A 22,998-nucleotide genomic window follows, 5' to 3' on the forward strand; every position below is an offset into this window, starting at 1 on the left:
AAGCTTACAGGTTATAAGCACTCCTGCATGTTATGCTGAGAGATGCATGGCTGTACTAAAACAAACAAACAAACAAACAAACAAAAAAACATGTCTATGAACATCCTTAATTTTATTTTCCTTGGTTTTTAAAGCCTGCACTTCTTTGCTTTGTTCATAGACCACTCATGACATTTGCACAACCATCCTTTTATGTAAAGTTTGCGCATATTCACTTCAGAAATATGCATGTTTATCATCAGCAACCGCATGTGCCGGCAGGTATTTATGTGCTATTTCTCTGCTTTTCTTCAGTCTGAGACCCCCGAAGAGCAGCCAAGTACTGGAGTTCTGGGTCGTATTGGCAGCTGGTTCTCTCCGTGGAGGGGAAAGCCACCAAAAAGTTCCTCTGAAAATGATTCCCCAACTAGCGATCTTAAATCAGAGGCAGAAGAGGCGAGTGAGGAGTTTGTGAGACCTCAGGCAAGGGGACAACAGTGGGAGAAGGAGGAGGAGGAGAATCCCAATCCACTGGGTCTCTTCAGAGACGTTTTCCCCAGTGAAGACGAGGACGCCACGCAGTCTGCCCACAGAGTCGGCTCTGTTGTGAGCAGCACTCAGACACGAGAAGGAGGTCCAAGAGAGGAGGAGCCTGCAGAGAGCAGGAAGCAGAGAACAGGGCAGGGCAAGGAGAGGGAGGAGAGCAGCAACGGTGCTTCAGCGAGTGGGAATCCTGAAAAGAATGCCAGTCATCTGACACATCTCTCCTTCACTTCTAAACAGGGAGTGGTATGGGACTCTGACCAGGCCAACACCCCGCCTCAGGCCCAGAGACAAGCCCATACCGGCAAGAGGCTCCACGTGTACCTGGAGGAGACCAGCGTAACTCACTGCGGCAACGACAAACTTGCCGGTCAGGAAGTTGTCTGCAAAACACTCACAAAAAGCCTACAGGTCCTCCCCAAGGCAAAGTCATTGACAAGATTAGATGTACCAAATAGCTCAAGTGCAGAGCACGAAAGGACAGATGTGGGGCCTGCTGCTGGTGCACAGAGTTACTACAGCGCTGTAGTGGGAGTGTCACTGAAATCACACAAAGCCTCACAGTTAGAGCCTGAACCTGCTGGAGAACAAACAGAGGCCGACAACATGGGGCGTAAAAACGCATCCAGGAGGAAAGTCAGGAAGAACTCTCAGGGAGATGGAGGGAGTAGCCCTCTGGAGAAAGTGCCCCCAAAAGAGCTGCCTGGGGCGCAGGGAAAACCTACATCCAATAACTCAGTCAGCAGTCCCCAGGGCAAAAGTCCAAAGACTCACATGAGAGAGGCATCTGCAGGCTCCTCCTCCAAGCCTAACCCCTCCTCACAGGCCTCACCTGAAGGAGGAGGAGGAGGAGGAGGAGGAGGGCAAAGTAAGATTTCCTGCCCCGCGACGGTCAGGCAGTTGGACAACTTCCAGGACTCAAAATCAGTCACTGCAGAGACTCAGGCATGTGTGGCGGATGGTGGCGCAGACATGGAGGACGATGACAGCTTTTACAAAGTGGAACGGAAGACGGAGACGCCAGAGTCCAAACGCAGGAGTCTGAAGGTTTCCCGGAGCGAGGTGAAGCTTTTTCCAAAACATGTGCCTTTCAATCCTAAAGAAAGCCTCGTGGAGGAACACCGGGAATATAACGCAGCTTCACGGGACACCAAGGATGAAGCAAAGGATGAGTCCAAAACAGAGACTGATTCCCGGTGAGTTCAAGTCAGAAAGAGGAAAGTGTTTGATGTGTGAGGGAATAACACAATAATTTGCCAAATATTTATGAACTGGGGTGTATGAAGCTTTGTGTCAGTAATGCAGTCCACATAATATGCTGTTTTTGTCAGAGTAGTTGGGTTAAATATTTGATTTAACCTGCGTACCTTCATTAGCTGACAGTTCACCCACCTGTAGCTTTTGTTTTACATGGATTTGCTGTCAAAGCGGGCAGTGTATGTCAACTGCTGTGGGTGGAAAAAAAAGACAGGTGTATCCACAGTGCAACAATGGTGTGAGTCATAACACAAAGTTCAGACCCGCGCCTCGGGGTTGGTCTTGTAAAGTATAGATCAAATCGAAATCTGGGTCAGATTAGTCTTATCTTTGGGTCGTGAACAAATCATCCAGCGATTAAAGTAATTAAAAGAGTTTGAGGCAGGTGTGCTCGTAAAAAAACAAAACTCAAATGACTTTACATGTTCCAAGGTTTTTATTTCAAACGTTTGTCTCTCGTTTATCACAGAGTACGCGGCCAGAAGACAGCGGATGAGGCGCCAAAGCAAGTCGTTGGCCGGATCAAAGATAAGATCAGCCTCTTTGAGCAGCAGCGACCCGCTGGGGGCAACAAGCAGACCTTCCGAACCCCGAGGAGCGCCGATGCCTCTCCAGCCAGAAACGCAGCCGACAAGTTGAAGGCAGAGTTTCTGTTGTCAGAACAGAGGTCCAGATCGGCCGAGCGTTACGGCCAGTTCCGGTCCAGCTCTGCGTCACCTGCCAGGGAGAAGCCGATGTCGATCAAGGAACGAGTGCAGAGGTTTGTAGAGGCGTCTGGGTCGGATTCTAAACCGGCGCTGCCTAAAACACCAGCCACGAAAGGAATGTCTCGAAAACCCACCTCATCTGCTGCTGCATCGGAGCCACCAGAACTGGACAGTCAGGGTAAACTGGATGCGAAAGAGCAGATAAAGAAGAAACCAGTGTCTGAGGCAAAGTCAAAACCAGAAGAACGAGATACCACTGCTGTCGGGGTACAGATTTCCACTCCTAAGGAACAAATAACAGACTCAGAAACCAAGCAAGCAGCAGCGAGCTCAGAAGCAGCACATAAGGACACGAAACCTAACAGCGTTCAAACAGATGCTCCAGCTGAAGAGCCGGGTGATTCCGCAGAACAGAGCGGTGATATTAGCCCTCACTCGAAAGCCCCGAGCAGAACAGGCTCCCGCTCGAAAAAAAGGAAAGGCAAAGAACCAACCAGTCCCATCAGCCCCAGCAATCAAAACAAACCCGAGTGCTCGAGCAGCAAGCCAAAGGTCACTGAGATAAAACAAGAGCAGGTGGAGGAAGCAGGGGAGAATAAATCTACCTCCAAACAACTTGCAGAAAACATCTCATTACCATCTAATAAAGTCCAAGGAAACGCGACGGACAAACAGCCGACGAGCGACACCAAACAGAAAGCGTTTAAAAAGGAATCGGAGGCATCGGACAAACACGAGAAACAGCCAGATGCTTCATTTAAAAACAAGAATATTGACAAACCAATCAGCGGAAAGGAGGGATTGCCTGAACCGTCTGTCAACAAAGATGAACCCGATACCGCTGCTGCTTGTAGCGCTGGAACAAAGAAGCCTATTGACAAGGATTCCGTTATTTTACCTCAAAAGGAGGAAAAAGCAGAGGAACACAGCCTCGTATTCACACTGGAAGGAAAAAAGGCCTCTGAGGACAGCAGAGAAACTTCAGCCTCCTCCCCCTCACCTTCGCCTGAAAAACCCACGGAGAAGTCTCCTGCAGTGGGGAAGGATCCACCTGTTGAACATCCCAAATTAGAGAAACAAGTGCCAATAAAACCTGAGTCAAAAAGCAAAGCGAAAGGAGAGAAGCCCAATAAAAAGGAAGCAGGGCCATGCAAGGACACGGGGCCAATAAATCAGGCTGAGAGTAAAGAGGTGGAGAAATTAGACAAAGCGTCGGGCAAAACAAACAAGCAGACTAAAGAAGAAGGCAAAGAAAAAACCCAGCAGCCTCTGGCTTCAGATGAAAGTACAACAAAGGGCAAAGTTTCAGGCATCTCAGGGAAAGAGGGGAGCGCTGCAGGAAAAGCTGAAAGACGTGAGACACAGCCGGTTAAAGACACGACAACACCAAAAGCCATCCAAGCGGGGTCTGCGTCTGACTCTTCAGAGAAGGCCGGCGGATCATCAGGCGTTCCTGTTCAAACACAACGTGTGAGTAACACAGAGACCGCACATCCAGAGAAGGCTGCTGCTGTACCTGCTATCAGCCAGACTAATGAGGCTGTGAGGAGCGCTAAGAGTGATAAAGGGCCCGAAGCAGAGACGGCTACAAATGTGCCTCCGGAGCTGCAAACACAGCCGACAGAAAGCCCTGGAACAAAAACAGAGCCAGTGGTGATTGCAGCAGAACCACAGCCTAATTCTGTATCTGTGGAAAAAACAGAGAGTTCACTCGATGACTCATGTACACATGGAGCTAATGATGCAGCGCCGTCCAGCTCCAAGCCTATTACCAAAGCACCTACAGCAGCAGAGGAAGTGAGTGTAAAAGTGGCAGAGGACAGTCCGAACGCTGCACAGACTGACGTGACGAGTAAGGAAAAGAAAGAGCCGTCGGTTAAAAAGGCTTCTCCTCCTGTTTCTGCCTCTGCAAGCACAGAGGGAGCAGGACGGGATCACCGGGGAAAAGGTCCAGCTGTCAAACCGGTGCCCTCAGAGGTCAAAATCTCAGGAGACATAATGAGACCAGCTTCTAGCCACCCACAAACTGAGGCCCTAAAAAATAAAGAGGGCACGAGTAATGCTGCTCCGGTCAAGGATGCAGAAAGAATGAGTCACAGCCCGTCTAGCAGGACTGCTTCAAGCTCAGCAGTCAATGCAGCGGAGAAGTCAGCTGAGAAAACACTCAATGTGCCCGTCAATGAACTTTCGCTTGTCGGTAATGGCGATAATTCAACACGTTCAAAACAGGAACCAGTCAATATCAAGCCGAGTCAGACTCAGAAAGCACCAGCTTCCCCAGAGGCTAATAAGCTGCACTCAGACACAATCCAGCGTTCACCCATGAAGAAGCTCCATTTGCCACGGGGGCTTAGCAAAGATGATTCCTCACAGCGGCAAGACGCCCCCTCTAGCTGGCTGGATGTGGACTTTCCCAAAAAGAAACTTAGAGTCCCAGAGGGAAAACTGAAGGCGTCAGGAAGTGAGAGCAATCTTCTCGACACCTCTGCTGATCTGGATGACGAGGATTTCATTGAGAAAATCAAGAACCTGTGCGTCCCGTTCTCCCTCCCGCCGCGTAAACACAACCACCTTCGGCCTCCTCAGCCCCCCTTTGCAATGCCGGCCATTCGAGAGGACCGCTTCGAGAAGACGTTTGACCCTGAGGAGTTCACGTTTGGCTTGAGGAAGAAGGCTCTTAACACCATAGAAACAACCCCGAGCATTTTAGCCAATATCCAGCACAAAGACACAATAGCGGGCCTGAAGCCTGCCAGGGCGAGTCTGGCTGACAGGAGCATGCTGCTCAACAGTCTGGACACTCACTCTCGTCTCAGGGAGAAGGTTCCCATAAAGGATGAGGAGGACGCAACGGAGGAGAAGAATGATCAGGTCAAGGTGAAGTCTCGCTTGGAGAGGAGCGGCATCCTCAGCAGCCTCTCCTCCTTCAACTTTAGAGGGAAGAGGAACGGAGCTGAGGCGCCGGCGGAGGGCACCGGCTCTGGGAATGTGTCGCCCAGCGAAGCCGCCCGGCTCAGCCCTTCATCTTCATCCCAGTCGCCCTCTCCCAGCCCGACTGCCTCAGCCCCAATCAAAGACATAATGCCTAAGCAGAGTGCAGAGGAAGCGCCGGATGCTGAGGTTGTGGTCTGTGACTCAGGTCCTCCACTTCCGTCTTTTAACGACATCAAGCTGCCCGACTATTTAGAGAAGTACCTCCCTCGAGATCAGGCAAAACCAGTGCAGAGCGTGCAAGGACAGGAGCAAGTCAAACCGGAGGTTAGTTTCACTGTATGTAGCTGAAAGTGACGTGAATATCATTTTAGTTTTCTTCACAACACATCGACAAAACACATCCAGCAAGTACAGACGAGTTGAAACACTCGAAGCTGTTGACTAACAACTAGAACAACTAAGTATGAAGAGCTTAATGACGGCGTTTTAACATGTTGTAACTGTGCATGTCACCTAATGTTGACATAAAAATGACAATAAAAGTCATCCAAGTGTGTGTCATTATCAGACAGACACACTGACCAGATTTTGTATTTACCTGACTCTTTGATTTATGCATCAGTTAACAGGAAACATGTCAGCTCCTGTTGCTGGAGGTGAAGCCGAGCCGGCTGTGAAACCAGCTCCGGTGCTTCCTAACGCCAAGGCTCCGTCTTTTCCTGGGATCCCTCCAACCACAAACCCAGCGCTCCCCGAAGTTAAGCAGCCTCCGGCGCAGCCACAGGGGATACTTAGAAGTAATGTAAGTGTGCTGCATACATTATTAAAGCACGCATAAGAGTTTAAAATCACATATTAGAGTGTCAGCAAACAGGCCTGCCTGCTGCGATGGCAAGTGAACTGACTGATGTCCTTAATTTCCCTTAAAGCATGGTCATCATTAGAGAAGCTTACCTGTCCACCCTGATGCTGCATTTCTGTCTCACTTATCCCTTTGAAGTTATTTGGGAGAGTAAACTGAGCTGTGCTGGGCTCAGAGCTGCAGCTAATGATTATTTTGGTGATGTTTTATTTTACTCCACTACAGCTTAATCATTTTCAAATGATTTTCTTGGATAGACTGTGATTTGCTGCTAATCGCAGAGGACAAAGGAATTTCATTGAGACAGTAGCACCACTGGGACCCATGTAAACATTTGTTCAGTGGCTGTTTTATGACGACAAAGGCCGTGCACATGCTGAATTGTACGTTTGCCTGCAGACTAGTTTTACTGCAAGCTGCTATTAAGAGTAATCTGACTGAAAGTTTGCTGTTTGGACATTTCCTTGATGTTAGAAGATGCTGAAAAATGGTCATTACGGTTTCCCAAAGCGTGTTTAAATTGCTTGTATTGTCCAGCCGACCCACAGTAACGCTGCTGACAATCAAAGAATACTGAGAAAATAAGCAGATGCAGCTTGAGAAAGTGTTCAGCCTGATTGCATGAAAATCATTACCTGATTATAGAAACTGTTCTAGTAGCAGCAGCAGCGTACATTTTTCAGCTCTTTCGCTGCCATTTCGAGCTGCCAGACTCGCAAGGCCCCTTAGAGGGTTAAGAAACTCTGCTTTTGGCTGGGTTGCCTCTCAGTGTGTTGTGCGACTACGAAATCAGAACAGCGCTGCTCTCCACAGACCCACTGTGCCCATGGAAGTAAACCGAAAGGTCAGGATATTGAATAGGCACAAAGCTGCTGCACAAACAAATGCAGATGAGCCTCCTTTGCATTTTGTTGGCGTGCGCCGCGGTGATTGTCGCAATCTCAGTTATGTGTCTTTTGCATTCCAGATAAGAGCCGTCAAAGGATTTCACAAGCGTCCCGGAAAGGTACAGTTGGCATGGCTTTGCCCACACAGAATAGAAACAAGATGGAGAGAGGAATCTGGACAGACAACTCTCTGTTCTGTAGCAACATCTGCTTTTCATATGGTGTTCTTGGGGGTAAACAAAGTATAAAAAAAAAAAAGAAAAGAAGAAAAACAGTCCCGTGCAAATGCTCAGCTGGGTGCAATTACAATCATGGAATTCAGTGCTGCCAACACAGTGCAAATCTTGTGGTTCTTCATTATTGCAGAACTTCATTAGTTGTTGTTGCAGCAAAGTATTCTCCCGGCGCTCAGAATTTCTCAGAGTTGCCCACACATCAGTTATTCATTAATTCAATCTACCTTCTGCTTCGGCTGTGCAGGGGATCCACCGTCATGACTGGCACTGATAGAAAAAAACACAAATGCATGAAAGATTCTGATTTTTGGACTAGAGGGCTTTTAGTTTATACGTTTTATTGACTGCATAGTGTTCAGCTGCCAGTTCTTGTAGTTCATTATTCACAAAAGTCTACTTTAATACAAAAATGTGATGCATTAAATTAGCAGCACACTGTAGTAGTCCAAGTCATTGTGTGTGCTTTGTTGCTATAGATGAACAATGCTCTTACTGTAGCATAAAAAGGGAAACAAAGTTAGAATGTCATGCTTTCAGGGCTTTTTTCAGCACTCAGCGAATCCTGATTTAATGTGACAGATTTAGCAAGCGATGCCATTATTTCTGCTCACGGTGAATGTGTTGATTTCTGTTTTTTTCTGACGCTGCCCTTCATGTCTCTGTGCAGATGGTGTTGTTTGAAAAAGCTCAGTTCAGCGGCCAAGCATATGAGATTTACAGGGATGTAGCAGATGCTACGTCTCTGCAGCTCTCGCCTCTCGTATCTGTGAAGGTCGTTAGAGGATGGTAAGTAGCAGAATTCAACCAGAACTTTCAGATGACGGAGAGAAAATGTGTTGTGAAGTGTGCTTCTAATTAGTGTCAAGTGGGTTTGAGAAGGCCGGTGTTGCCAGCTAAGGCTCCTCACAGGATTAATTTAATGAAATATTAGCATCGAGAGCCCCGTACTTGCTTAACTGCACTCCTTTTCTGCACGTCTTCCTCTGAACATTTTTGAGAGAAAAGCTTCTGTTTACATTCAGCGTCATGTGTATGTTTGTGGCCTGGCAAACATGTCGGCTGCTCACTTAGCTGCAACTTTTGCAGATGTTCTCTCTTTTTTTAGAAACCGTTTAACTGGATGTTTTTCTTACTGGCAGTCCCTCTTCTTCCCTGCTTCTGCTGACCATCGCTGCATTTCTTGACACGGTGCTGCCACTCGTAGATCACCAGCATAGTGTGAAACCGCCGGCAGTTATGGGCCTCACATCGCACATGTGTTTGCGCGTCCTGAGCTGCACAAGCTGAGCTGCTCGTACTAAATCGCTGTGTAGTGCTACTGGTGGTGAAACACTGCTTTGACATTCGAGCTGGAACTCCACAGTTTTGCTCTCCCAAATATAGCTAATGGGACAGTTGCACCAGTTTCCTGCACATTTATGTATTTAAATAACCGCTGTGGCAACTTAGAACACATAAATAGGTGGGTGTAGTTTAATTTCCTTCAGTTCAGTTAAGACAGCACAGAGGACACGACCAGAAGTGAAGAATGAAAGTGTTTTTCTCAGCTTGATTCCAGAGCTGTAAAGACGAGAACCCAAATTAGGAATTGATTGTGCTCTGACCTTCGGCAGCCACGTCCAGACGAACTAAATGAGCGTTTTATCATCTCAATCTGTCCACCCAAGATTCTCAAAAACTCATTCACTTCAAGCAGGACTATCATAACAGCCTCTCGTCTTGTCTTTTCAAAAACAGCATCAGTGGACTTGATTTCGAGAACCAAGACAGCCGATTCTCAGTTTCCTACAGTTTTACTCTCAATTACTTAAAAATACACATTAAAGTGCTGCTTCTGGTTTACAGATCACTCAGTAATCTCAGGCCAAAACATATTTTCTGACCTCTTTGAAGAACATAAACCCAGTGGGGCTGTTGGACCTTTAGGAAGTAGTTAACGGATAGAACCTTGATGCCCGATCCAAACAGGATGAAGCTGCGTTTAGCTATTATGCCGCGCACAGATTGAACCGACTTCCTGATTATCTCAAACGTGCGCTGAACTGTAGCCAATTTTAAAAACTAAATTAAAAATCCTGCTGTTCACTTGTGATTTCTCTAATGTGCTTTTAATTCCTTTGCTGCTTCTGGGGCCACTACAGCGGTATTTCTGATCTGCTGTTACCGTTGTCTGCTTCTGTAGTGCTTTTAATTTGTCTTCTTTTAGAAAATCTAATCCTGTTCTGTCTTAACTGTTTGTTCTCTGCTATGATTGGCCGTTAAGCCGAGCCGGCAGCGAGTGACACGAGGAGGTTTCGAGGACACAGTGTGTTGTTTTTACACCTTGCAGCGGATTAATCGGACAAGATATTAACGTGTTAGTTAGTGAGCTGTAGAGGAGGGAGATAACCGGCTGCAGATGTATTTTGGATGTATGTTGTCATCTTACAGCAAAGAAACCAAATTAGTGTCCAACAAGCTCCATGTATTGATATAAAACAGGCTGTTCGTACTTTATTCCCAAAACCTCGCCGTGTTTCTTCCATCTGGTAACATGTGCGGCTTTGTTTACAGCTGGGTGCTCTACGAGAAGCCCGACTTTCAGGGACGCACCATCGCCTTGGAGGAGGGGAGCCTAGAACTGGCAAACGTGTGGGCCGAGCAGGAGACGCAGGACGAACCGCACAACAGCCCGCCGATGCAGATCGGCTCCGTCCGGCTCGCCGTCGATGTGAGTGCACTGCTGATGCCCTTCCACGCCGGAGGTCCCCGCGCTGGGACCACGTCGGGTCTGTTCTTAGAATGCAGCCGTTTCCAGAAGTTGAAGGAAGAGGCAGCCTCGTGCTGCTGAAGTGAATGCAGCGTTTGTTGTGCTTCTTTGGCAGAGTTGAGGCTTTTCAGATCGGGTTTGATAACATCAGTCCCACTGACTCATTGTCATAAGACGAGTTATTTAATCGCTGATTTACAGTAGGTGGCAGTAAACAGTTTTTTTGCTGGGATTCTGCAGATCTCACTCTGGCCCGGTGATGGAAGTTCTCCTCTCCGTCGAGCCCAAGGCTGCTCGTTCTGGCCTCACACTTGTGGAGCTGTTAGTGAAATGTTTTTAAAATATATTTTTTTTGGCTTTATTTAGAGCAGTAGAGAGAGACAGGAAAGGGGGGAGAAGAATGGGGACAGACCTGCAGCAAAGGGTCTTGAGCGGGATTCGAACTCATGACCGCTGCATCGGGGAACTATAGCCCCTGTTCATGGGTCGCCCGCTCAACTAGGTGAGCTATAGGGGGGCCCCAGTGAAATGTTTTTAAGGTGAACATTTCAAGGAAGGCTTCAGGGGTTCACTGCCTCCCCCTCCTCTGTCCTTCATTATCTTCATCATCTTAGGCTCCCGTTAGTTTTGAGATGTGGCTAATTGGCCACGTTGCTTTATTGTCCTTCAGTCCAGACTCCAGAAGGGAAACGGATGAGACTCTACCAGTTACGGAGTGATTGGGAGCTAATATAGGCCACTGCTGATGATGCCTGTGTTTGTTTCCCTCTCTCTGTAGGATTACAGCATCCCTCATATTGATCTGTTTTCTGAACCGGAGGGCCGCGGCAGAGTGACGCCGTACCACGACGATGCAATAGAAACCGGTTCATTCGGCATGCTGCAGAACACGGCTTCCATCCAAGTGCACTCCGGGGTGTAAGTATGATGTTCTCGGGGGGTGGAATTGTCGTTTTATTTCAAATATAATACAAGCTAAAGATAAAGACTCGTAGGCGATGAGGCAATCTCAGGTGTGGTAAAGAGTAGAAATCTGTCCTGCTGCGCTCAATCAATGCAGCGCCGTCTTTTTAATGGGACTGTGTTTGGCGCCGACAAATAGCTGAGACACAATAACCATTACTACGTTCCTCTGTGTTTATCTTAGTGTTTGGTTTGACTCGCACTCGGATGCCTCCTCAGGAATGTCTGTCCTGCTGTTGCTTGTTCGAAAAGACGCAGAGTGGGTGTTGGGGCACTTGGAAAGCCGAGTAGCGAGAGAGGAGGAGACTAGACAGAGGAACAGACAAAGGTGTGGAGAGAATTTGGCAGAGGGGGAGAGTGTTTTTCCGTGTAAGAGGTGGAGGCCTGCAGGACATTCTGTGCCCTGCCCCTGAAGGAAATGAATGACACTGAACCGCTTTCTCCGCCGCCAGCTCTTGTAGTTTCACTTTGGCACCTTTGGTGGAATCATTACATTTTCAGGATTCTTTTAGAACCTCACAACATCAACAGCTGAACTAATTGCCATTAAATGCCGGCTCATCTCCGCCGAACAAGCAATTACAAATAGTTTTACATCAGCAGCTCCTCCTACGGTGAAACAACTGTTGAGCAGATGTAAACCAACCTAGGTCGCTTCACCGAGAGACGGCACTCACCGGCCCGCGTTATTGTCCACGAGAAGGTTGGCATCGCTGCTCGGCATCACTTTTTTAGCGCTGCCTGAATGCGCCGGGTTTATTTTTCCTGCCAGAGGCTGGCATGTGGCGGTTGGTATGCGGCATTGTGCGAGGCCACACAATGGCTCAAAGTGCCAGAGTTTGGGGGGCACAGCTCCAACAAAGGCGGCCCACGCTAAATATAAATTATAAAGAAAAGCACTTTGAACTGAAGCATTTCATTCCCAAGATATGCAAATCTAAAAACAGCCAAATAGCTTTTGTTCTCTGCTCTTGTTGCATGACTCACGTCTGAGGAAGATATAGAGCGAAACCCAAACAAAACACTGCAGGAAAGTAATATTACTCAATGCACGGAGGAAAAACGATCAGTTATGTCTGTCTGTGTTGTAAAAAAAGAAAAAAAACTACACATTTCTACGTGGGAACAAATATCAGTGTTATTTTTTTTTTTTATATAACAACTCTTTTACAAAACTAACAAGCTGATAAAGGTCGTGACTCACACTGATTTTTTAAACCACCAAGAGGCATCGTTACGTAAAATGTGGAAGGACCTTTTGACTTGATGGTTAATTAACATGCCATGTGCGTGTTCCTGCTCCCTTCAGGTGGCTGGTGTTCAGTGATCCGGGCTTCCAGGGCATGATCGCTGTGCTGGAAAGGGGAGCGTATCCTTTCCCTGAGACCTGGGGCTTTCCGTCCCCCTTCGTGGGATCTCTAAGACCACTTAAGATGGTGCGTATGCGTTAAAAGCAGAGTTTGGAGGTTAATTTGCTATTCTGGCAGCGTGGGTCCAAGGCAGAGACAAATACCTGTCGATTGTGCTGCCGTGAACTTTTGTTCAGTCGTCAGAGTTTCAGAGAGCATGAAGCCTACAGACTCCTCAGATTGTTCCTCTTGTACCACATTTTTGCTTTTTTGTAAAACTCGTTCTGCAACTATGCAGCACATTGCATTCAGATAACCAGGGCTTTATTTATGATGCATGTGAAAGCGTTCACCCTCCTCTGTGAGACAATGCTGGTTGATAATGATGGTGCATCTTTTTCAGGGTGGCTTCAAAGTGGAGAATCCGAATGAAGTCAAGGTACGCACAGCTTCCTTCACCATTTGTTTTTACCTCACTTAGCTATGATGAAGTTAAAGCAGTGAAATAACCGAATGAACCACTGTGTAGGGGATCCTGCTCTATAAAAGGCTTACTGGCGCTGCTCGTTACATTCTTTGGCCCGTTGTTCCTTTAGTTTAGCTTATTTCAGACCGAAAGCAGATGTAGTGTCGAGGAATTTCCAAAGACTGTGCGCATTTTCTAGCCCACGTCCCAGAATGTGAGCTACATGATCTTATTTTAGATTCAGCGTTTCGTATTGTCATTCAGCCGTCGTACAAGGTGAAAGTCACTGAAGCATTCCTTCAGTCGTGCTCACAAACAGACGAGCTTCGCTTCGACGCTTGTGTGTATTTATTAAAAATAAACAAAAGTAAGATATTAATTTTAAAAAATCATTACTTGAGCTTACCTTTTATACTCGATCCCATTTGGATAGAAATGTTTTATTATAATCATGAAAAGATTAAAGTTGTTTAAGCGACCGATCGTGAGTCAGCAAGTAGAAAAAAAATACATCAGTTAGAAGTTTAATATCAGTTAATCTGCTCAACGAATGTAAATGATGAGTCAGCTTAATGTCTGTCTGTCTGTCTGTCTGTCTGTCTGTCTGTCTGTCTGTCTGTCTGTCTGTCTGTCTGTCTGTCTGTCTGTCTGTCTGTCTGTCCGTCTGTCTGTCTACCTGTCTGTCTGTCTGTCTATTTACCTGTCTGTCTGTCTATCTGTCTGTGTTGCAGGCTGTGGTGTACGAGAAGCCCGGCTTCGACGGCTCCTGTATGGAAATCGACGGCGACGTTTTCAGCTTTGACGAGAACGAAGGAGCGATTTCTGCAGACGAAGAAAACCTCGACTCAAAGAAACTGACGTCTGTGGCTTCTCTGAAGATCACCGGAGGATTGTGAGTCCTCTTTTTTTCACAGTTCATTCTCCTTTGCTTCTAGCTGAGTGGTAATCTTGGCTCGCAGCGAAAGTTTATTCAGGACTAACTTTGGTGCCAGATTGTGATTTTAAAGTTATGCAAACCAGTCAACGTCTAGAAATGCAGCCCTGACCGACGACACTTTTCTCCTCCTCCTTCCTCCAGCTGGGTCGGCTACAGCGAGCCCGGCTTCGAGGGTCAGCAGCACATCCTGGAGGAGGGAGAATACCTGGACTGCAGCGCGTGGGGCGGCTCGGAGCTGCTGTCACTGCGACCGATTCTTTCCGTGAGTACTGTGCACCAACACGCCTTTGTGGAGACTGAAGCAGCTTTCACCAGCATGAGGTGAATAGCGACCGTGGAGTGATGTTTAAATTATAGCCTGAGCGCCACGGGTTTGTTGAAGGTCGGAATTTGTATTAAAAATAGAACCCGTTCTGTCCAGAAGTGTTTATTCTAGTCAAGGTGGAAAATCTATGTAAAATCATTCAAACCGTGGGAGAGCAAAACTTTCCACATAAACACTCGGAGTGCAGGGTTAGCCGGCAGGGACACACACCCTAACTATCAGATGTTTAGCCTCTGAATCTGTACCGGAGTATTGGCTTAACAAAGAAATGAAAAATGAATAAACTTTACAATATCAGCAGCAGGCGTCGCTGGCTCCTGAATGCATTAAAGGAAAACTTGTTACTGTAGATATCGACCGCCTGTACATGGCAACGGTCGGTGTACTCATCCATAGGGCCGAGGAAATCAACACAAGAATAGAAACAATCAATACGTACTTCCCCTGTGTGACAGTGGCTGTCCAACGCTGCAGAAATAAATCAATGTCTTAGGTAAAATGACTTCGTAATCAAACCGCAAAGCAGTAGCTTCTCGAGGGTTCACTTTCATTTTGTGTCCAGACACAGTTTTTTGTTTTGCCAGTTTCTCCCGAGTCGTGTTCTCGCTGACACGCTTTCAAAGAAACAACAGTCGATTTCACAGCTAATTTCCTCAGTATTATTAGTGATTGTTGAAAAAAATAAAATCAAACCGGTGACACGCTGGGTGTTTTTCTGCCTCCTGAGTGGAGCACAACAGAAAAGGTTTGAGAAGCACCGTTTGCTGCAGCGAGTGGTCGTTTTGGGACGTGCCCTGGTGTGTTGCTCATCAAGGTTTTCACCAGATGATTTCATGTCCGCCCACAGGATTTCATGTCTCCACACCTCAAAATGTTCAGCGACAGAGATTTCGGCAAGCTGGGAGTAAACGTCGACGTCACAATTCCTGTTATTAACATGGATGACACGGGCTACGGCATGAAGACGCAGTCTGTCGACGTCGCCGGTGGCGTGTAAGTGATGCGTTTTATTCTCATGCGTTTTTCTCTCTGTGCCCCTTCAGTATTTCATGAGCAGTACTGGAGAAGAAAAGGTTAAGAGCAGCTCATAGCATTCTTTTATTTTTTTACTTCAGCTGAAGTATTTTGGATCTCTTCTGAATTCTTCAGATATCTTTTCTCTGAAATACTTGAGGTGCATTCTCAGAAAGTCTGCTTGATTTCCCACCTGTCCTGCTGCTGCTGCTGCTGCTGCTGCACTGGAAATGAAAAACAAAACAAAACAAAAATATAAGAAATGGTCAAGTGACTGCCAAACAAAAAACCCCAAGCCGAATCCAAAAGCTAAAGTAAAACAGCCTAAGTGCACAAAAATAATACATTTACAGACGTTTCTGTCGTTCTATGTGTGTCAGTACAACACATGCTCACATGTCTTCGTTTTAAAGACGAATAAAGCGCACTATTGATCTAAAAACACTTTAATTTATTCACAGGAAAATGTATAGTATCGATCATCCATCCATTATCGATACACCACTTAATCCTCACTAGGGGGGCTGGAGTCTATCCCAGCTGACTCAGGGTGAAGGCAGGTTCACCTGGACAGGTAACCAGTCTATCACAGGGCTACACTTAGAGACAGACAACCAAGCACACTCACATTCACACCTACGGACAATTTACAATCACCAGTTAACCTCAACATGTTTCTGGACTGTGGGAGGAAGCCGGAGAACCCGGAGAGAACCCACGCTGCACGGGGAGAACATGGAGACTCCACGCAGAAAGATCCCGGCACGTGAGCCGGGATCTTCCAGCTGCAAGGCGACGGTGCTAACCACCAGTATCAACCAATTCTTCACAAATAATTCTGCAGAGCACCTCAGCAGTAACTGAAAAATAAAAATGGCCTTTTTTAAAAAAAATAATCTTTTTTTCATAAATGGGCCAAAATACCACCTCAAAGGTCTGCTGCTGCAGAGCTGGAGGGTCCAGAGGGATGCAACCTGCCTGAAAGATTCAACCGCTGTTGGATTTATTGAGAAACGTTGGAATGTAGAAGTAGAATAAAATGTAAAAGCAAAAAGACAGAAAAACATAAAATTGATGGTATGGACATAAACCTTTTCACAAAGAGCTTCATACTTAATAACAGATAATTATTGTCACTTTACTGACATTTGTAAGCAGTTTAAGAAGACAAAAAAAAAATGCTGCATAGTTATTACAGTAAATTTTCCATAAAGGGAAAAAGAAATTGTTGGCATAAAACTTAAAATAACTGTTGGTTTGTTCATATACAGATAATGTCTGTAACTTTACAGATTCTTAAAAAAAAAAACAAAATGCTGCTAGCTTTAGGAGTTAGCTTTAGATTTGTTTTTACAGTGCAACAGAGCACGACTTACCCTGTAATTACAAAAGCTGAGGCCACTGTTCCTGGGAAGCCTCTTGTGGTTTATTGACACTCAGGTGCGTAACGGTAAGGCGGCCACGCCCGCGCTGACAGGTCGAGACAGATTTCATCTTTCACTGATGGTTTAGTCGGCCACACCTCACCCCCCGCCACTTTACGTTGACCTCAGAGCGCGCCGACTTATGAAGCGGGAAGTAATCAGCTTTAATTTTGTTAACAAGAGATGTTTTTATGTGTGGACGGTGTTTCTCCTGGAAAGTGTGATTATTACATAATGTAGGAAAAGTAGAATATTCAGCCTTTTCTGCTCCTGTCAGCCGCGTCTGTGTGCAATAATCAGCTGATAAAATGCAGCAGTAAACAAACCTGGAGCAAATAAGAATAATGAAATGCAGAACATGGAATGCTGATTGCTGCCACCCAAGGGAGAGACTAACAAAACGGTTAATAATGTGGAGTGGAACACCGCGTCCTTCCTTATGAGGCACGACTCTCGAAACATGGAGAGGTTGTTCTGGCCGAGCCGCTGGCCTGTTATTTGATTGCAGAGCCGTGCCCATGCTGCGTCGCCGCCCCTCCGAGCCTCTGATTGGCTCCGTGTTTTGATTTTGCATCGCTGGGAGAGGACTTGTTAGCGGCTTTGCACGCCAGGACACACAGACGCACAAGTCCACAAACGCAACAAACACGCTGTCATCCGCCCACGTCGTGCCACATTTGCCAAGAGAGTAACTGCTGAGATGCTATCATGTGAGAGGCTATTATCAAGCAGGACTCTGAGCGGGGATTGTTCCCATACGTGACGAACGGGCACCGCTTTAACGGCATTCCTGTGGTTTCTCTTTGCTAGCGACTGTGGCTACCTCGAAGACTCCATCAATTAAAGAGAAATGAAAACAGAGAAAGCTCAGTTCTGAGAAGTCAGAGCAAAATTAAAGGGTTTTGATTGTGCTCCTTTGCCTCTTGTTTCCTTTCTCAGCTGGGTTGTGTTTGAAGAGCCGGGTTTCTGCGGCGAGTCCTACGTCCTGGAGAAAGGCCTGTATGGAAGCCCGGAGGACTGGGGGGCGCTGCAGCACAGAGTCGGCTCAACGATGCCCGTCTTGCTGGTACGAGCTCAGAGAAAAGTGTTTTCGGGTGGAAACACTTCCTGGTTATTAGACTGTCGGTTAAGTGGTGTTTTACATCCATTCACTACAACAGCCACAATCTTTGGAAGCTTAATCATTGTGCCATTGCAAGCGTTTCTCACTTCCTCTGGCAGTCCCGGTTTGGCACACCAAGTGATTTCGTTGCATGTGACCAGTCATACTTGTGACAAAATCAGAATCTAGGATGTAGTGGAGGAATCTCTGGGGGTGACAGGCAGCCCTTTATACAGCAGATTGCCTTTGGGAGCCTGAAGCGCAGGAAAAAAAAAAAAACAAGAATAAATTGATCTACACAGTGAAAAAGAGGAAAATACTTGTCATGGGACTGAAAGTGAAAACAGATCAGAGCAGTGACTCATCGTGGAGCTGCTTTGGTTTCAAACCAGCTGATGACAAACAGATCTGTTTCTGTCCAGGTTTACTGTAGTGGTCCACTCGGTTACTGGTCTTTCTCTAGATTGTCTTTCCCACTTTAGAGCAGCTGCACAGGGCCGTGGAGTTTGCACATTTTAATCACTGTCCTTTGTGCCGCTGTGCAGGTGGATCAGTCTCATTATTCCTTTGTTTCGTTTCAGGATGATTTCGAGAACACGGCCAAGTTCAAGGTAGGAGAGGATTGTACACAGAAGAAACTAAATCCAATCTTGCTGTGCTATTGTCTGTCTTTCCCGACGAAGTGCATGAGCAGCTCAGAGCGGATGACAAGTCTCATTGTCTTGCTGTTTGTGCCTCAGGTGCAGCTGTTCTCCGATGCAGGGTTTCAGGGCTCCGCTCTCACTCTGGAGGACGGCGTGGCCTCGCTGCCGGACGCTTTCTCTGTGGCCTCATGCAAGGTCCTGGCTGGCAGGTGAGTAATACCGCCAGAGTAACGCCGCGCTCATTGTGAGTTATGATATAAGAGAAATACTTTGAAACAACCTTCCGAGAGCAGATTTTTACGAATCGATTTCCCCAAGGTGAGCCGCCACAATCGCAGCTGCATATTGCTCATATTACAAAAATATCCCCGTGACTCAGAGCGCGCTAAAGGCTGTCGCTGCTCCACTTACTGAGCAACATCCCGCATGGCAGCAGCTCCTGATGTACACTACTACATGTCTACATGCTGGGGGTTTTTTTTTCTTATAATGCAGCAATTTGTGCTGTAAATGATGCAGCGTGGTGTGTGTGACAGCCTGTAATTAGGAGGCCTCTTCAATTAGGATCGCCACTCGTCATCAGTCTAGTACATGTGAGAAATGTGTGTTTATGCAAATGTTTTTCAGCTGGCTGGCGTTTGAGGGGAAGGACTTCGCTGGCAAGATGTACGTGTTAGAAAAGGGGAACTACCCGGACCTGAGAGCGATGGGCTGCGTCGGCGCCAGCTCCTCCATCCTGTCACTGCAGACTGCTGGCTTTGTAAGTCATCTCTGTAATCCCTCCACATCTCAAAACCCGCTTCCAGCTCACACTAGGAACAGGCTATTTTTCATCATTAGATGCTTGAGTTTGGAGTTTTCTGTGATTCATTGTGTTGTCAGACTGTTTGGGAGGCCGGCTCACACACACACACACACACACATTTAAATGTGCTACTTTTAATATTTCATACGACGGCGGATGAAATCGCTGCATAATGGAGAAGCTGTCAGTTATTTGGAAAAATTGTCACCGGTGTGTGCCGCTCCCCTCGGCTCTGCACAGCTTTGTAGTGTCTTTTGTCGGATGGAACTGAGTTCTGTGGCATTTCTGAAACTTCTCAAACAGCCTCTCTGTGATCGACTGTGGTTTGGATCGTGCCTCATGAGTGGAGGAAAGTGTCTCCAAATGAATAAAAATGAACAAATGTAATGTCATGCAGGGGATGTGGAGTTTTGTCCACCATGTTGAGCAGTTTGTGATTTTACTCGTGTACTTTGGAGCCATAACGGCGACAATAAATCTGATTTATTGAGACTTTCGTTCTCATTAAAGAAGAAGCTTTTCACAGTAATAAAAGTCGATGGAAGTTTCACATCAGCAAATGTTTCTCCAAACAAGTCGCCTCACAGATGCTCCACCAGACGAGGTCAGTTTAATTTTATATCATTAAGACAGTGTCAGAGCGACTTCTAAAAACAAAACTAAATTAAATCGTGAAGGACGGCGGTTTCAGACCCAATCTGAACCGTCTGGAGCACAGAACTCTGCCAGCTTCGCTCCTCTGTCCTTGCCCTTTACATAAAACCTGCCGTCCACTATTAAATGACTCACCGCTGCTGAACCGCAGCACGAGTGTTAATTTAGAAAGCAGCCTGTCTTTTACAGTTAACGGGGAGCGAAAATGCCATCGAGTCCAGAGGTATGAGCGTGGTCTGTTTCCAGGGCAACTTTCAAATAACCCCCATCGTCAACCCGGCGCGACCCGCAGCTTCCACAAGCGTTAATGTGCTTTTTTCCTGTCTTTCTGCTCTCGTCCTCGACAGGAGTTCTCGCTGCCGTCCATCACTCTCTTCGAGCGGTGCGGCCTGCGTGGGAAGAGGGTGGTTCTGACGGACGGATCGGTCAACCTTCAGCTGGCTGGAGGCTGCGGCCGAGTCCAGTCTGTGCTGGTGGAAGGGGGCATGTGAGTACAGTGTGAACGCTGGGCGATAACTCACTCCGTAGGAATGTAAAGCAGCGAGCCGGCTGTCACCAGGTTGTCCTCGATGCCGCACGTTTGACAGGTTCATGCATAGCAGTCTGAGCGGAGACCCAACCCACCGAGCTGTCAGAAGCATTTCTCTCCGCCAGGGAACAAGTTAAACAGAGTATTAGTCTTTATTTCTCATGCCTTCAGTGGCCCGTTGGCTGTCTAAACCTCTGTTGATTTTAAATTCAAAAGTCTGCCAAGTCAACATGTCAGAGATTCTTTGTGCACGGCGAACCACACCCACGTAGAGAGCCATTACTGTAATAACAGCTCATAGGCTCACGTGAAAGGAGCTCCAGCTCAGCACACAAAGCAAGGCCCTTCAAATTAAAGATGGAGGATTTTAAGACAATTAAACACGCAAGCAACGAGGCTGTTTGTCTAGATAAGCGGCTCCTCTGAATGGCCGGTCTTTACATTTGTATTCAGTTCAGGTTTGTTCATGTGACAAGGAAGCGAAGATGTTTTTTTGTAAATTACCCGTGTAGGCAAAGCAGCTCGGGCCTGTGTGTCCGGGTGATGTGTCGACATATCGGAGGCAGAGTGCAGGGTCAGCACGTCTGGTGTCGCAGCGCGGCACACGGCGCCACTGACAGGTGGATAAATGATGGAAATCTGCTGCTGATGTGCAAGATTCAGTCTGTAGGTGTGAGCCCATGCGGAGGAAATAAAGGGCTCACAGTGAGGCAGAGGTGTCTCTGGAGTGACACATTCCTGCCGCGGGAGAGACGAGCCATTGAGACCAGAGTTAAAAGCAAAATTGGACAGCGGTGAAGCTCAGCACATTTCACAAGATTGTCTTTGGCAGTGTGTTGCCTGGAAGACAGGGTTCAGAAATACGGCTGCTTTTGAAAAGAAAACTTTGCACCTACCAGCGTGAAAGGCTCAGCGGGTTGAGTTTATGTTATCAGAGTTAAATCAGAGAAAGGCAAAGCGTGGTAATATTTGTTCACGTCGGCTCGCTCCGAGCTCTCCTGTGCATCCAGTAATCTCCTGGCCAAATGGTACTTCCTCACTCGCATAAGGAAGAAGTTAATGAAAGAAAGAAAAACACGGCTGACATTTTTGCTGCCAAACTTCTCGTCTGAATACAAAACTATGCAGGCTGTTGAATGAAGAAAAGAAATCCTCAGTCCTGTGTAGGAAACACTCTGTAAACAGTGTTTATTATCTCGGGGCTGATGGTGATTAACGGACGCCAGGCAAAGCGCTGAAGGAGAGAAGCCGATAAGGAAGTGTTGTTTGTTCTGTGTTTTCCGTCAGGTGGGTGTTGTACGAGGGAATCAACTACCGCGGCGCTCAGATTCTGCTGAAACCTGGTGAGGTGCCCGACTGGCACGAGCTCAGCAGCTGGCAGAAAATCGGATCCCTGCGCCCTCTCATACAGGTATAGGATGGGATTCTTCTGCTTTGGAACGTCTCTGCACCACAGTGGTTCACATATTTATAGTGTCAATGGTGCACCTATCTGTCAGTTCAAAGCCTCAACATCAGCAACCAGAAAAATAAACCTCACTAATGGATGATCCCCGTTGTTCATCAATCCCGTGTCTCCTGAGCAGAAGCAGGTGCACTTCCGTCTGAGGAACCAGCAGACGGGGCTGATGATGTCGGTGACCGGCGATTTGGACGACGTCAAACTGCTGCGGATCCAAGAGACAGAGGAGACGGACGGTTTTGAGCAGATTTGGTTCTACCAGAACGGACATCTGCACTGCAAGGTACCGGGACAGTCATCACACGACTCATCAGCGTCAGAGGAAGTCCGACCTGCGAATAGAGCTGCAGATGAGACGAGATCAACAGTTAGCGGGTATTTAGAGGAGGTTCAAAATCCTAAAGCCGAGACCAGGTTAGCTCTGAGGAAGGCTGAACTCGGGGAGAGATTAAGACGAGAGACGAGCTGGATTTCACTTCCCCTCCAGCCACTTATCTAATCGTCAGGTTCAAACAGAGGTGAATTCAAACCTGTTTTTGAAGCGCAAACAGGCCGTTGGATGCTATAAGAAATATCACTATCGAGTAATGAGCAAAAGGTTTTATTATTAAGCGCTGATCATTCCACTGCACACATTTTTAATTGCTTTATTGAAAGTAATGAAGCTGTTAGGCCGCAGCTCATTAAGGGACAAAGGGAGAATAGCATTAACAATTTGTTGACAGCGGCTGAAAGCAAAATTGTCCCTTTTTTTTATTTTTTTAATGAACAGCGTGAGACATGTTTACGAGCTCAGCGGCCAGGTTTGGTAAAAAAACAACAATGAGTAAGAGGACCAAGGGTCAATGAGAGCCACTCAAAACAAAGAAAGGAAGAAAATAACACAGACTCTTAATCCTCTGAGCAGCAGCATTTTTTTATTTTTACTCCTGTCGCATTGTTTTCTAGCTGTGGATTCGTTTTTCTCTGCAATATGAATCTATGGAAACACGCGAGCTTGTTATCTGTGCAGGATAGCAAGGTCAAACCGGCATGAATAACAAAACAGAAGCACAAGAGTTGCATTTCCTTGCAAAATGGAAAAAACCTTGAATCAGCATGTAGAACTTTTTTTTTTCTTTTTGCAAGTGCACGCCGGTGTTACCAACACAAGGAAAAAAGATGAATGTA

The 22,998-nt window shown here is 46.8% G+C and overlaps 1 protein-coding gene across 3 annotated transcripts in view; it reads left to right on the plus strand.

Moving 5' to 3' along the window:
• LOC103362664 (absent in melanoma 1 protein-like) overlaps window positions 1-22,998 on the plus strand; it is a 30,729-nt gene that overhangs the window by 4,614 nt on the left and 3,117 nt on the right. For 2 of the 3 annotated variants that reach the window (XM_008289083.1, XM_008289082.1), the window contains 19 exons: window positions 295-1,718; window positions 2,249-5,744; window positions 6,043-6,222; window positions 7,250-7,288; window positions 8,073-8,191; window positions 9,959-10,115; window positions 10,933-11,072; window positions 12,427-12,553; window positions 12,870-12,905; window positions 13,664-13,824; window positions 14,011-14,131; window positions 15,042-15,187; window positions 17,572-17,698; window positions 18,316-18,345; window positions 18,475-18,587; window positions 19,006-19,138; window positions 20,185-20,324; window positions 21,654-21,777; window positions 21,953-22,111. In XM_008289083.1, the coding sequence (XP_008287305.1) occupies window positions 295-1,718; window positions 2,249-5,744; window positions 6,043-6,222; window positions 7,250-7,288; window positions 8,073-8,191; window positions 9,959-10,115; window positions 10,933-11,072; window positions 12,427-12,553; window positions 12,870-12,905; window positions 13,664-13,824; window positions 14,011-14,131; window positions 15,042-15,187; window positions 17,572-17,698; window positions 18,316-18,345; window positions 18,475-18,587; window positions 19,006-19,138; window positions 20,185-20,324; window positions 21,654-21,777; window positions 21,953-22,111 (6,972 nt within the window). Of the gene's footprint in view, window positions 1-63; window positions 1,719-2,248; window positions 5,745-6,042; window positions 6,223-7,249; window positions 7,289-8,072; window positions 8,192-9,958; window positions 10,116-10,932; window positions 11,073-12,426; window positions 12,554-12,869; window positions 12,906-13,663; window positions 13,825-14,010; window positions 14,132-15,041; window positions 15,188-17,571; window positions 17,699-18,315; window positions 18,346-18,474; window positions 18,588-19,005; window positions 19,139-20,184; window positions 20,325-21,653; window positions 21,778-21,952; window positions 22,112-22,998 lie in introns of those variants that run through there. The other variant, XM_008289081.1, reaches the window with a different exon arrangement.

The sequence above is a fragment of the Stegastes partitus genome, unplaced genomic scaffold, assembly GCF_000690725.1.
Source record: "Stegastes partitus isolate 25-593 unplaced genomic scaffold, Stegastes_partitus-1.0.2 Scaffold593, whole genome shotgun sequence".
Lineage (NCBI taxonomy): Eukaryota > Metazoa > Chordata > Actinopteri > Pomacentridae > Stegastes > Stegastes partitus.